Below are 14,118 nucleotides of genomic sequence, written 5' to 3'. Positions count from 1 at the left end.
ACGAAAGCTGGCTGGGAGACCTTGGGCCAGTCCCTCCCTCTCAGCCCAACCCACCTCACAGGGTTGTCATTGTGGGGAAAATAGGAGGAGGAAGGAGTATTAGATATGTTTGCCACCTTGAGTTATTTGTGAAAATAATAAAGGCAGGATAAAAATTAAATAAAATAAATAAATAAACACAGTAGAAAAAGGGGACCATAATCAGATCATAAAACTAAATTCAGGAAAGCTAATTTCTCACAATTGCTTGAGTGAGGTCATCCCATGTTTGCTGCAGAAGACACTTGCTTTTGAAGCATCATCCCTCATTCCTTGCACCAGTTCTGTATTATTCAATATTTTTCTCTCTCTCTCTCTCTGCAAGTGAATTGAAGAGTCCTTTTGGACTTATCACATCAGTTCTCTTGATCTGGAGAGCTGATGTGGCTTCTACTTTAACTGAAAGTAGGACCATCTGCTGGGGAAATTCATTACTCCCTTCCTCTCCTCCATTCTTTGGTCTTCAATGCAAAGTCCTTCCTTCTCATGCCAGACTAAGCCGGTATAATAAACACATGGGCTAGAATGTCCACCATCGATATCCTTGGCAATTTGGGCATCTGCCCCATAGTCTTCTGCTAGATGGATTTCAACCAGTGGACGAACCCAATACCAAGTTGGCGATTGAAGGTCATACCACAACCCAATGGAGTTTTCTTTGATTTGTCATTCTCCTGAGCCTCTGAGGAAGAGCTTGGTGCCCCCTGCACCTGAATGGGGGAGCAGTTGCATAATTATGTCATCCCTATAATTGCCATCTTCTGTCTGCAACACATGGTCTCATTACAAGCACTTCATATGCTAAATGATTATTAACGAGCTTTGTAACTAGCAGCAGCAGCAGCGCCAACAAAAGTCCCTCACAAGACAATTAGCTCCATGCCACAGCTAAAACCTGGACCACCCTAGAAGATTAGAGCACTGAAAGGCGATAATCATTAATGAAGTTTTGCATTTTGATGAGCTGTCAAACAATGGGCAAGAAAGTAAAATGAAGGCAAGATTTCCCCTTACTCGTGCATGCGCACATGTGCACGCATGCACCGACAGCTGGCCCTTTGGAACATCTTGTGCATGAAACTGCTTGCAGAGTTGCCAAGCCTGTGTGGTTCCTTTGCCATCTGAATGGTCTTTCTGCATGCCATATTCTTACTTATCTATTTGCTTATGAAGCTTCGATACCACCATGGTCTGCTCAGACCCCCACCTCCAGCAGTCAACAACAGTAGCACTCATTGACAAACCATCCATGGCGAATAACTGAAATGTCCACAGTTAGAAGAGTCAATTAAATTAGGGTAGATGAAATGAAGAAAATTAAATTAAAAATTAAGATTCAGGAACCCAAACTCCTACCATATAGCCAAAGTAATGTCCAAAATCTTAGCATGCCGAACAGATGTATCATCTTCCTCCAGAGATGCTCTCCAGAAGAGATGCTTTCAGCCGCTTCCAAAGGGCAATCAAAGAGGGACCTAGTCCGACCACCAGAGGTCGGGTTCAGAATGGTGAAAAGCAGTTGCCAGGCCCCAGCTCCCCATAACTCTGGAAGGGGAAGATTTCTACCATAGGGAAGAGCGCATTGGATGGGCCAGCCAACCCTGGAGAGAAGGGTATACCAAAATGTGATCTTAGGACAGATCCATGCAAAATAGTTCTGTTGAGGACGAGTGGCTGAAAGGGCATACCGGTTTTGTTTTTTAAAACCATGTCAGCTGATGCAGAAGGGGACTCCAAAGGATGGAAACTGAGAACATGAGTGAACTTGGACTTGTCAGATTCACCCATTATTTCCAGTCACCACCTCCTCACCACCAGAGGAGGCTGTAGAACATGAGCTAGACCTAACTGTGTTCACACTCTTCACCATCCCAAAAGAGGCATCGAGGGTCCAAAGGCATTGCTGCAAATAAGTATCTTCGTGGAGACCAGGTTTGGCTTTTCAAGAGCCCAACATCCTCCCCCCGCCTTGTCAACATCTATATGAAACTGCTGGGTGAGGTCATACAAGTACGTGTGTATGAGAGTCAGGCAGCATCCGTCTGTGTGTGTGTGTGTGTGTGTGTAGGATCTGGAAAGTGAAGGCCAAAGAAAGGGGTCCCAGTGATGGTAGGGGCACTTGCGGCTGTGATGCCCAAGCTGTGAGAGGGGCTCCATCCCAGGAGCAACATCAGAGCTCTCTGTCCAGAAGATGCAGTGCTAGGAACAGCTGAGATCCTGCACAGAACCCTCAAACTCCCAGCCTCTGATGGAGGGCCTGGGCTTCAGGAAGACACATACCACCCACAGGGGTGAGAAGGGAATTTATGTCTATGTGTATGTATGACTATCAGGTTGAGAAGGAGCCTGGTAGGTGCCAGGGGAGCAATCTGGAGGCCCATGGAAGTCTGCAGACATCATGTTCCCAACCCATGGCTGCAGGGAGAGGTGAACAAAGGCTTTAGGGGAAAGCAAAGTTGATCCAGATGTGTGCTAAGTCTCAGGGCTGTGCCAATATTCTCCAAGAGAAAGACATTCCAGAGCTCACCGAGCCCTTAGGAGTCCTTGTGAACCAGGGAATCAATTAGACAAATGCAGGGAATAGTTCTGTCGGAGCCACCCAGTGTCCTCAAGCCTCCTTCCCAGGGAAGCTTGACAGGTCCAGAGTAATAGAGGCATCTCCGAGCCTCTGACAGGAACAGGCACCAAGAACCAGCTCTTTGCAAATTAATCTGTCATGCCATCCCGGATGGCATTCAAGGTTGATATTGGAAGAGCTTCACAAGGGCTGTCTCTTTCTGGCTGTCACCCAGGACACAAGAAGAACCTGAATTATGACAGGGGAGGGAGGGAGGGAGGAAGAGAACAGGATGCAGCAGGAACAGAAATAGCAAAAATGTTTTCCTTGCAGTGTGCTTTGGCAAGCAGCCCTCCAGTGCCCCTTCTAACCTGTGGATCACCATTTATTTATTTATTTATTTGTTCGATTTATATTGCCGCCCATTTCAGACTATGGTTTTGCACCCCAACAATTGATCACATGACCACATTTGACCAACAGGCTTAAAAGGATTCCTGAATTAACTAATTTTCTGGATTTGCGTGGTCCACTGAACCATCAGCTCTCCAAGCAGGCTGGATTTGTGCAACCACCTCAACAAATTAACCAAGATTAACACGAACCAAGCTTGCCATGCTGTATGAATGTAGCCCTGAGGTCAAACTCAGGTGGGCAGCGTTGCTCCTTTGCTGCTAATTTTATTTTTGTTGGTTTATTTTCCAAGGGTTATAAACTGCTCCAAATGAACTGCTGCTGAAAAGCATCGATCTGGCCAGGAAAGTTTTAGGTACCCTTTTGATAGCTTCCCATCAAAGCTTCACCTGATTCTGGACTGTCATGCTTTCTGCAATTGCCTTTTCTTTCCAATTCAGCTGGCCCTCCCCACAGCTAGCCAACATAAAAGGGCAGAGGGCCATGATAGGGAAGGGAGCAGGACAGGGACCAAAGTCACAGCAAACCAAGTTTTGGTCCCTTATTCTAAAACGACCCAGATGTTGGGTGCAGGATTGGGGACATCTGCTAGCAGATGCCAACCAAACATTTCACAATGTCGCTTGCAGCAAGGATCCATTGCCAACTAGCTCTGCCCTGCCTGCTGTCTGAAAGATGGTTAGATCAGGGGCTCTGTTGTTACAGGCTGCAAAAAAAATCACCTTACCAGAAAGGAGTTCGAATGTGGCAGGCTTTCAAGCTACCTGCTACCAGCACCATGCAAAAGGCAGGAAGGAAACCAAGTTTGGATAGCCAATTTGATAATTTGCATTTCTCTCCCAGGAGGGATGTTAAAATGGGAAGTGTCCACCTGGCCTGATTCTGATTTACTGGAGAGCCTCAAGCACGCCTAGCGGTTCAAAACTGCGCCTGCTCTTCAAAGTGGGTTATGTCACTGCTGGTTTCCTCTTCACACAAGCATCATTCATTTTTAATCGGGTGTAATACCCGCATTTTTTCTCACGTTCAGCTCAGCAGGGTGGCGAGCACGGAATATTTATAAGGTGGGTGAATGCCTTTCAGCAGCTCATTTTGGAGGACCGTAAGTCACTTTCCTCCTTGCCTGGACCCTCCAACAGCTGTTTGGGGGCTCATTTTTCCCTCTGCAATGAAGAAACGCTCCCCCATATATCAGCTGGATTAGAAAGCTTTGGGGGAACTTCAGCAAACTAGGAGGAAACTGAGCTCTAAGTTTTAAAAGGATATTTCAGCTTGTCTTTGGGGCCTCTGTCATTCTGGTTATATCTTACTCAGCTTTTCAATCTCTCGCACAATGAGGATTTTTCCTCCGTTTGGGGCCTGTTTCCCCTGCAGGATTCTTGGGTAGCCGGCTCAGGTCGACTCAGCCTTCCCTCCTTCCAAGGTCAGTGAAATGAGCACCCAGCTTGCTGGGGAAGGTGACAACTGGGGAAGGCAATGGCAAACCACCCCACTCTATTGTCTGCCAAGAAAACGTCACGAAAGCGGTGTCCCCCCAAAGGGTCAGGCATGATTCGTTGCTTGCACAGGGGACCTTTCACCTTTCACCCTTTTCCCCTGCAGGACTCTATTGCGATGAGATTCTTAGGGGCTGTGTCTGATTCACAGGGTCTGTTCCATCATTTCGGAGCAACTGAGATTCTAATCTACTGTTTTTCAACCTAGGCAACTTTAGGCATGTTGGCTGGGGAATCCCGGGAGTTGAAGTCCACACATCTTGAAGTTGCCCAGGTTGAAATACACCGTTCTAATTTAAGTGTTTGTCCTCACTAGAGACTTAAGCATCTTTGTAGCATCACTCAGCTGCCTTTAAGGTGACCCAAAGCCTGTTGTCAGTACCACAACATCAGCACATGAATGGTTGACTGTCTCAAGAAGGCAATATAAAGTACCAGGAGGAAATGTCTCAAGAATGGCTGGACTGTTTATGATCTGATTAGAAAACCAGCAATGGGAAAATGTTTCTTGGGATGCCCTAGGCCAGGGGTGGAGAACTGATGCTCCTCCAGATGTTTCTCATCTGCAGCTCCCAGCATTCCTTTCCACTGGCCACCCTGGTTGCACCTGCTTGAATTTGTGGTCCAGGAACACCTGGAGGATCCAAGCTTCTGTACCCCTGCCACGGTCAGAAAGAACCTTGTCCAATAGTCCAAGCACAAGATGAGCATTGAGAGATCTGAACTTTAGACTGACACCCAGTTTCATTTGCTTTGTTCCTCAAAACCCATTAAGCTTCTAATAAGAGGTTGACACTTTGAAGTGAACCATGGCCACAATACTCCATTCTTGTCTTCTTTAATGTGGGGTGGAGACGCCACGATGATACACAACCTTAATATGTTGTTACAGTTCCTTATCCTCTTGTTCCTTCACCCTTGCCCTGTAGGCTTGGAAAGGGAACATTAATATGTCCCCTTCAACGGTTCTTTCCCATTTTGCTTGGTTATTGAGGTGGGAAAGGACCCTGTATCTTCCCTGGCCTTAACTCTTCCCCCAGACAGAGCTCATCCAGGGGCTTGGAAACTCATTTACATCCCTTGGGATTTCCCCCCCCTTATTAATCAGATTTCAGAAGACTAAGGACCAGCCTGGACACTCAGAAGCCCTCTGTCATGTTCCCCCTTTCAATGTTCTGTTAACATCGTAACGTTTCACGTGTCAAGCCGTTTTCCGTGTATACCCGCCTTGCTCTTTGCTGGTATTTTCCATTCCTGCGCTCTGCTTTGTTTTGGAACTTTGGAATGTATGTTTGGGTTTGCAATCCTATTCAAGGTTACTTTCCCAGGCGCGTGTAACGGTTGCTAGCACCTGGGAGGGGGTGCGTGCTGACGGGCGCTTGGGGCGGGACTGGATTGAAGGCAAGGCTTTTAAGTTTGTATTTGGCGCGCTTTTGCTCATTCTCAGCTTTCTCTGTATTTGCATACTATTCCTTTAATAAATCAGTTATCTTTAAGCCCGAGCTTGTGAGACTGAGTATTTGGGATTAGGCAACCATTACACCCTCTGCTTTTTGTTAGGTGTGATTAAGTTAATACTATGATAAGTGAGAACATTAACAGTATGTGATGTGATACATTACTATTATGTTCTTAGCACTGTGAAATATGCATGAACACTGTCCATCTTGCAGCACTGATATTAGAGAGGGGCCATAAATTGGTCCTCCCTATTCTAAAGTAACTCTAGCAGGGGCATCCCCAGGGAGGAGTCCAAAAAGTCACGATGGTGATCACAGCCATGTGATCAAAGCATTACCATCTTGACTTCATTGACTCCCTTGCAGACACCCCTGACCTATAGGAATTTGGAGAGAGACTGTAGCTCAGGGTTTAGCAACATAGCACCTGCAAGTTTGCGGTTACTCATAATATTTCAAATAGAGTCTTTGGATTCCCCAAAGCAATTCCAAAAATTAAAAATGAACAAAATCTCTCCAGATCTCATTGGATTTTCGTATTCTTCTCTTGCAATGTTATTTCAAACATTGCAGATTGTCACATGGTTCAGAGGATGAGAAGGCTGAAAAGTGTGGAGTATTGCAGGATCTCAGGAGGTTTTTAACATGCTTTTAAAACGATTGTTGCATGTGCACACCCACACTGCTGTCGAGCAAAATCATGTGACGGTGCCCAACATCTGAAGAGCTCCCTGACCAGCCATCGTTCCTTTTTAGAACATCACCTAGTTGGCATGTCCAACTACAAAGACCTGTAATAGGGAAAATGTGAGCCCCAAGAATTGCATTCAAGATGCAGTCAAAGACAGTGGGGCCCAGCAGCCTTGCAGAAACTTTTTCAGTCATAGCGGATCAGGATCCTCATCTTGATGCTGGTTTACTCCTTCCTGGATTCCTGCCAGCAGGCCTGAAATATCAGCAATGAAGGAGGGTGATCCCTGGTTCCTATCTCTATTTAGGAGCATCTCATGCACTACGAGACAGGGAAGGCCAGGTTAGATGGGCCCTTGGTTTGATCCAACCTTCTGGGCAGCCTTTTTCAACAACAACGCCTCCTCACTAGCTCTTGGACCTTCCTGCTCTAGTGTCCCTGCTTACAGAGCAGCCAAATGAAAGATTTACTGATGGCTTGGCCAGCCTCATCACATTTTGATGCCAGTGTCCCTTTTTCCTGTCTAGGGGGGACAAAACACGGTTGCTAAACTCCGCAGGTGGCTGTGGTGGCTTCCGCCAGACACCTGTCAGCTATTTTAGCTCCTTCTTCCTTTCTCTCTCTCTCTCTCTTTCTCTCTTTTTCTCTCTCTGGTTTCCAAACTCTGGATGCTGTTGGCAATTGGGGCCTTTTGGAACATGTGCAGATATTTCTCTGCATGCGTGCAAAATGTCAGATTGAAGGAATTAAAAATGTAAATGACGGAGCCTAATTAACCAGTTGACAGCAGAGCACAGCTGCTGGTGACAGTGACTGATTACCTTCTGCAAATCTTGTCCTCGAAGGTCCAAACATACTTGCAGTCAGGGAGAAGGAGGGGAGACATTCGAAATAGCAACGTCCTTAAGAGCCAGCGTCTCTGGGCATATATCTTTCCACTGCATTAGGGTGGTGTCAAGACCCCGTTAGAGCAATAAAGAATCGCAGCTGATTCTAGACACCGATTGAGTTCTCAAGCCTGGTAATTAAACCTACCCAGTTTCTATAGTTGCTTCTTGCAATGAGCTGGGTTTGCACCATATGCTAAGTTGCTGGAAAGCAAGCCAAGGGTAATACCGACCAAGCTGAGAATGTTGGGTGAACGCAGCCACAAGATCAGTCACTGAACTGGCGAAGCATGTTGGGTGAACATGGCCATCGATGAGTGGAAGCTCAGTTGCTGGAATAAGGTCTAAGGACTGTTCTGCTCACCATTATGAGACAAAAAGCTAGACCTTTCTACAGGAGTGAGCAGAAGAATGTGACTCAGAATCTACTGGTAGATATCTGGGTGACTCTCATGAGGCTGGCAAAAGATTAGGGTCCCAGAGTTTTATTTCAGCCACAACAAAGATGACCCCCCACCCTCTTTCCAACCCCCGTTTTAGGCTACTGAAAAGAATGACATGGGATATTCAAGAGTGGTGTTGAAGTAAAGAACGAACAGCTCCATCCCGTTCTGGTATCAAAAGTGAATTCCTGAGCTCAGGATGTGTTCAGAAGCATCTTCTTCCATTCTTAGTGAATATTTTTCTTTATCTGATCCTGATTATGAATTTTGGGCTGCTACATGGTGGTGGTGCTGGTGATATACTTTTTATTTTTTAATGCAATGTAAGTTCGAAGAAAGAGATCCATGCCCACTCCTACCCTAATATGTAAACCAGGTTTGGCCTGTCCACTGAAGTCATCCATTATATATTCTCTCCCCTTCTGCTCTGTAGGATTCAGTGGGTGTCTGAAGACATTAGGTATTTCACACAACTAGGTCCAGTCCTGAAACCCTAAGATTGCCAGTTTAAGCGGCAGAGTCCCTGAGAAGTATGCTAGATGTAGTGTCCTCTAGGCATAAATGGGGAATTTGTGGCCCTAAGGAGCGATATGGGCTTCCAGCTTTTCTTTCGGAGTCTCCAGATCTTCTTCCGTTGACTAACATTGGAAATCAATGCAACGATTCTTCATTCTTTGGATGCAGAAAGCATCGCAACAACTGTGCAAATCCTATCTCTGGCAATGGAAAGGACCTCTCCCAAAACAGGGGAAAAAACAGTCCCATCTCCTTTATCTCATTGCTCTGTCCCATACTCTTGAGGTACTCAAAAGAATGTGAAGAGTGAGCCATCAAGTCAGCACTCACACAGCCCACACCCGTTTCAGATCCTTCTGAGAAATGCAACTAGATGTGGCTTTTTCACTGTAGGATTGCGCCCTAGCTCCTTGTGGGGATGCAGCTGTAAGAGCCAACACCACATAGGAAGGGATGGGTAAGACAGGACATCACCTGTACATCTAGCCTTTTTATGGGACTCTGACACTTTTTTTTTATTTCCCATCAGATACTACTCAGACATTGGCAAGATGCCAGCGATTAGCGACCAGGACATGAATGCTTACCTGGCTGAGCAATCTCGCATGCACATGAATGAGTTCAACACCATGAGCGCGCTCTCTGAGATCTACTCGTACGTGGGCAAGTACAGCGAAGAGGTGAGCATGGGGCACATGGGTGTGGGTGTGTGAGGAAGTGTAAGTTGTCATTTAGTTTTGGCCTTCAGCCACTTTTGTGGTTTTCTTATGACTCGGGGGAGAAAAAGGCAGAAAGCAATTTCCAAATTCTGGAAATTCACTCCCAGAATTTCCCATGCTGGCTGGGGAATTCTGGGAGTGAAGTCCAGACATCTCAAATTTGCTGTGGTTGAGAAACACTGAACTAGAATATAAGAATTGGAAAGAACTTGAGGATCATCAAGTGCAATCCTCTACCAAATGCAGCTGCCTACTACTGTAGCATCCCCTACAGATGGCCATCCACCTTCTCTTTCAACACCTCTAGTGGAGAGCCCAGCATCTCCAAAGACTTCCTGTTTCATCTTTGCATGTCCTTTACCACTGGGAAATTCTTCCTGACCTCCAGTTGAAATCTACTTCCTTGTCATTTAAACCCATTGTTTCTTCTCTTCTCTGGTGCATCTAAATGTCTCATGTAAGCCCTTAGTCATCAGAAGGGTTGAATTTGGGGCACCAAGTTTAGGAGAATTAACTTTGGTGGAAAAATAGTATGAACCACCCAGAGTCCCTTTTTCAGGAGACATGGGCTATAATAGAAAACAATTAATTGGCAGCAAGCCAGCAAGGTAAGTCCCTGCAGTTTTCTTGGCAAGGTTTTTCGGAAGTAGTTTGCCATTGCCTCCTTCCTAGGGCTGAGAGAGAGTGACTGGCTCAAGGTCACCCAGCTAGCTTTGTGCCTAAGACAGGACTAAAACTCACAGTCTCTCAGTTTCTAGCCTGATGTTTATTGGGGTAGGATGTGATTTAATCTATTTTGCAAACCCACAAGGTGAATTAATGCAAACCAGGTTAAGCACGTTAGAGATAAACATAGTCATCATAAGCTAACCAAACAAGCTAGGTTTGCAAGACCCAGGAAGCAGGCAAAGCAAAGTTAAAGCCGCCCATCTTAAATCTTGTGCCAATGCAACTTAAGTGTGATACCAAGATTTCTTTTGTTGATTCCTATGGCACACAGTATGCTTGCTTGGGTCCATGTTGAGGTGTTGCAAGGAGGGAGGCCCAGGATGTGTGTGGTTCCCAATACCAATCCAGAAATCCTGATTATGCTTATGCACCCTGATAATTAGCTGTCTGACAGTTTCCCTTCATCTCCCTCCCTAAAAACCTAATTTCTTCTCTTTTTAAAGAGCTACAGCCCCTATTTTTAAGAGCCCATGTTGAGGACCATCCTTTTGGTGGTTCCTTTCAGCTGGACACAAGCTCACCACACTAACGCCTTTCCCCCTTCTTCATTTTGCACAGATCCTTGGAGCCCTTGATCAGGACGACCAAGCCGGCAAGCAGAAGCTGACCTACAAACTTGAACAAGTTATAACCCTCATGAGCATAGACAGCTGAGAACTGCCCCACTAAAGGACTTTCTGGGAGGGATTTACACAAACAAATGAACAAAAAGAACACACACACACAAACAAAAACCAAGCCGTGCCTCAGTCCACTCTTCATCAAGTGCAAGTTTCCAACTGGCTGCCAAGGAGAGTTGCCAGAAGACACTTTGATGTCTCAGAGCCTCACCTGCCAAACCTATGAACACCAAGGAACAAGTCCTCAAGGATTTGAGGGACATCTCTAGGAAGGAATCCCAAAGGCAGGGACTGTTCAGGTGGAGTCCCTGTTGTCCGCAAGTTCCTCTTCGGTTGTAACCAGAATGTACCATTGTCTGCTCTGTTAACTGAGCGAGGATAACATTGGGGTCCACCTCCATCATGCTGCTTTGATGGCGCTCCATCCATGGGCTCACCAATGCCAAAATAAGCCCAGTGTTAACTCAGAAGCTGTGCCAAGAGAGGATTGCTCTCTTGCCTTCAGAAATCCCACTGGCGTGGGAAAAAATTTCTCCTCCAGTGGCTGCCTCTCCTCAATCTTTGTCCTCAAGAGGAGGAGCCAAGAGGTTGCTCCAGGGGAATGTCCTGGAAAGAAGGCCCAGTGACCTGTGAACTAAGAGGATTGTCCCCCATTCCCTGGGGATTGGGTGGAGAAGGGAAGCCTGCCTTTTCTCTCTCCGCAGTTCTGATTTTCATACGGTTTCCTTTTTCTGTTGGTTTGGTTTGTTTGATCAATCACGGTTACGTTCCGCTTGTACCCATTGACTGTCTAATGGAAAGAGAACCATTCACACAAGCTCCCGCCTTCATCACCTGTGTCCCTACCTGTTTCTTCTCCCTTTACTTGAAAAAGCAGTCCAGATTCTTTTAGGAGGAGGAAGGGCATGTTCCCCTTCTTAAACCAGCAATCTTGCGTCTGCTGGGGGAAAGCCAACTCAACCTGAGTTGCAGCTAGAACTGGCCTCTGCTGTTCTCTCCCTGAAGACCTTGAAGTGCATCTTCCATTTTTTTTCTGGCTTGCCTTCATGAACCACAGAGCACAACAAAGACCCAGAAATAAGAACCAGCATTATAAATAAGGTAGAGATCCTAGCATGGAATTGGAGGTGGGGAGGTGAAGATAAGAGGATACCCCCTCTTAAATTATAACACCAGGACAAGGAAATCTTTAGGAAGGAGAGTTTCTTATGATGAGTCATTGTGGTGTGTGTTGTAACTGTGCCTTTCCCAATGAAATGGAAGTTGCAACTGCCATAATATAATATATCCAATTTCCTGCCAGGTCTTTCTCCATGAAACCATAATTACAGCTGGAATAAGTCCATTTATCCCTGTTCTGCTATTTGCACTGAGGCACGCTGGGGGTCCCCAGGTCAAACCAAGTGTCTATTTTCCATGACTGGGAATATTAAACATGTCTCCCCATCAAAATCAATAGGGCTTTTCCAGATTTATCTCTGAGACCCTGTGAAGGGCAGTAGAATGAGTAAGCCTCGTCTGCAGGGATGTCCACAGGGAGGGGTCAAGAGTCGAGCTGGTGGCTGCAACCGTGTGATCAAGGCTCTGCCGCTGTTTTACGTGCAAAGGGGCAGGGCTTTGACGTCAGCCCTTCGAGGTAGACCAGATTTGAACACCAAAGTTATGAATACTAATACTATTATTATAGGGTTATAGTAATAGAATCTTGTATGTCTGAATGCACTTCCCCCTCCCTCCCTTTATCTTCATGACAACTAAGGAGTGTCAATTCTGAGACACTTTCTCCACCCCCATTCCTGCTTTGGATTCAGATTTCCCTTATCTGATCGTTGTCTTGGCTGCTGGTCTTCCTCCTCTTCCTCAAGGTTATTCTCACAGCCCAGCCCATCTGATCACACTGTTGTGGCTGCCATCTTGACTCTTTTGACTCCCCGTGGACACCCCTGACCTTCGAATTTGCTCTAACGCTGAATCTTTCTCCAGAATTGGTTTGTCTTTCGGTGGTTGTTTTTCCGCTTGTCTTGTGGATGGAGAAATGAAACAAAGTTGTTGAAGGGCACAAAATTGGGGCTGCCATGCAGTTAAGTTGGGGTGATGGTTTTAAAGCCAGGAGGACAATTACATTAAGTCTTCAGTGATAAGCGGTTGATGGAAGCCAGAATATCTGCCACTGTGTTGGACCATCTCTCAGATGTCCAACTGTTTAAGAAGATCCTCCATACCGAGCCTGATTACGTATCCATGATCCCCAGCGTTGGTTCCTGTCCTACTAGATGGACCTTGGCTCATCATCTGCTACTTGGTTCCTTTTAAAACTGGAGATGCCAGGCTTGGATCTGTGACCATTTGGAAGTGGTATTGTACAACACCTTTCCTGGATAGTTCCCAATGCTGAAGTCCTAGAGTTAGGAGTTTAATGCTTAAGTCCTAAAACTGTAAGTCATCAGCCATTGACAGCAGGTAGTACCTGCAGAAAACTTTCCCTCTTACACCAGTGGCCTGCGAGTCCTAAGTAACACAAACTGCAAACCTCATCCCTGATTTTTTTCCCCCATGAATGTCTGAGCTGCCCCCACCAAGCTGTAGTTTTAATGCTAGGCTACAGCCAAGTCTCTTTGACACCAGCTCGACTTGATGGATGCAGCCATGTCATTTTCTTGGCATCAATGCATGCAGAAGTTTGGGGTTTTTTCCATTTCTCAATTTAGCCTAGAGTGGCGAGATTTCATGGTGGTCTCTCATCCAGGTCCAAACCGATTTACTTATTTGGAGATTGGCCAGGGTCAGTTAAGTGATGACCATGTACTGGGACAGTTTGTAATTAAATAGGTAAAGATGTCATCAGGTTAAGTTTGAATCCTGGGACACAACCATGCATTTTTCTTGGCAGTCGTGCAGAAATGATGTGCCATTACGTCCCTGCAGGATGTTTTCCAACTTCTCAATCTGTTCTGTCAATCTGGCCTGCCCTGGGTGTCTTTCTTCCAAGTGCAAAACAGGCTTGACCCTGCTTAGCCTTTTTGAGATCAGTCAGATCAACAAATTTCCGCCATTTGCTAACAATTCTCCTAGTTGAGCTTAACTCTTAGGAGCTGGGCATCCATGTAATTTTGTTGGGAGCAATCCAGAATTGGTTTATCATTGCCTTCTTTCATTTTTTTTTAAACTTCCCAGTCTAGTTTATAGGCCTAACATTTTCTGGTGGACTTCCTTCCAAGGCTTCTCTGTAGCTTTCTGAGATCAACCAAAATCAGCTAGGTACACTGGTTGTAATGGAAGAATTAAACCCATTTTTTCTTCCTCCCTAGAAAAGGCTTCTGTTTTTCTGTTTTCACACTCAGGCCTCCGCTGGATTTCTTTTTGCTGACCTCACTGTAGCAAGGCATCTGTGTTCATTTGTCTTTATTCTATCCTTCAACAGCAGACAAGATGGATTTTCCATGTTTTATTACATTTTCATTTTTCCTTCCTTAAACATGCTTCCTTCCATTTCTGAATCAGGTGGAGAATTTGCTAATGTCTGGATGAAAATCAAGAAACATTTTTC

The 14,118-nt window shown here is 45.7% G+C and overlaps 1 protein-coding gene across 1 annotated transcript in view; it reads left to right on the top strand.

The window, feature by feature from the left end:
• Positions 1-10,686, top strand: part of LOC134501276 (plexin-A4) — a 65,776-nt gene extending 55,090 nt beyond the window's left edge. Inside the window, exons 14-15 of the mRNA XM_063308929.1 lie at positions 9,033-9,183; positions 10,510-10,686. Of these exons, the coding sequence (XP_063164999.1) occupies positions 9,033-9,183; positions 10,510-10,605 (247 nt within the window). The 3' untranslated portion in view covers positions 10,606-10,686. The remainder of the gene's footprint in view (positions 1-9,032; positions 9,184-10,509) is intronic.
• The last annotated feature ends 3,432 nt before the right edge of the window (positions 10,687-14,118 follow it).

The sequence above is a fragment of the Candoia aspera genome, chromosome 7 (assembly GCF_035149785.1).
Source record: "Candoia aspera isolate rCanAsp1 chromosome 7, rCanAsp1.hap2, whole genome shotgun sequence".
In the NCBI taxonomy this organism is placed as follows: Eukaryota; Metazoa; Chordata; class Lepidosauria; order Squamata; family Boidae; genus Candoia; species Candoia aspera.
This window is presented reverse-complemented; position numbering and strand designations above follow the sequence as displayed.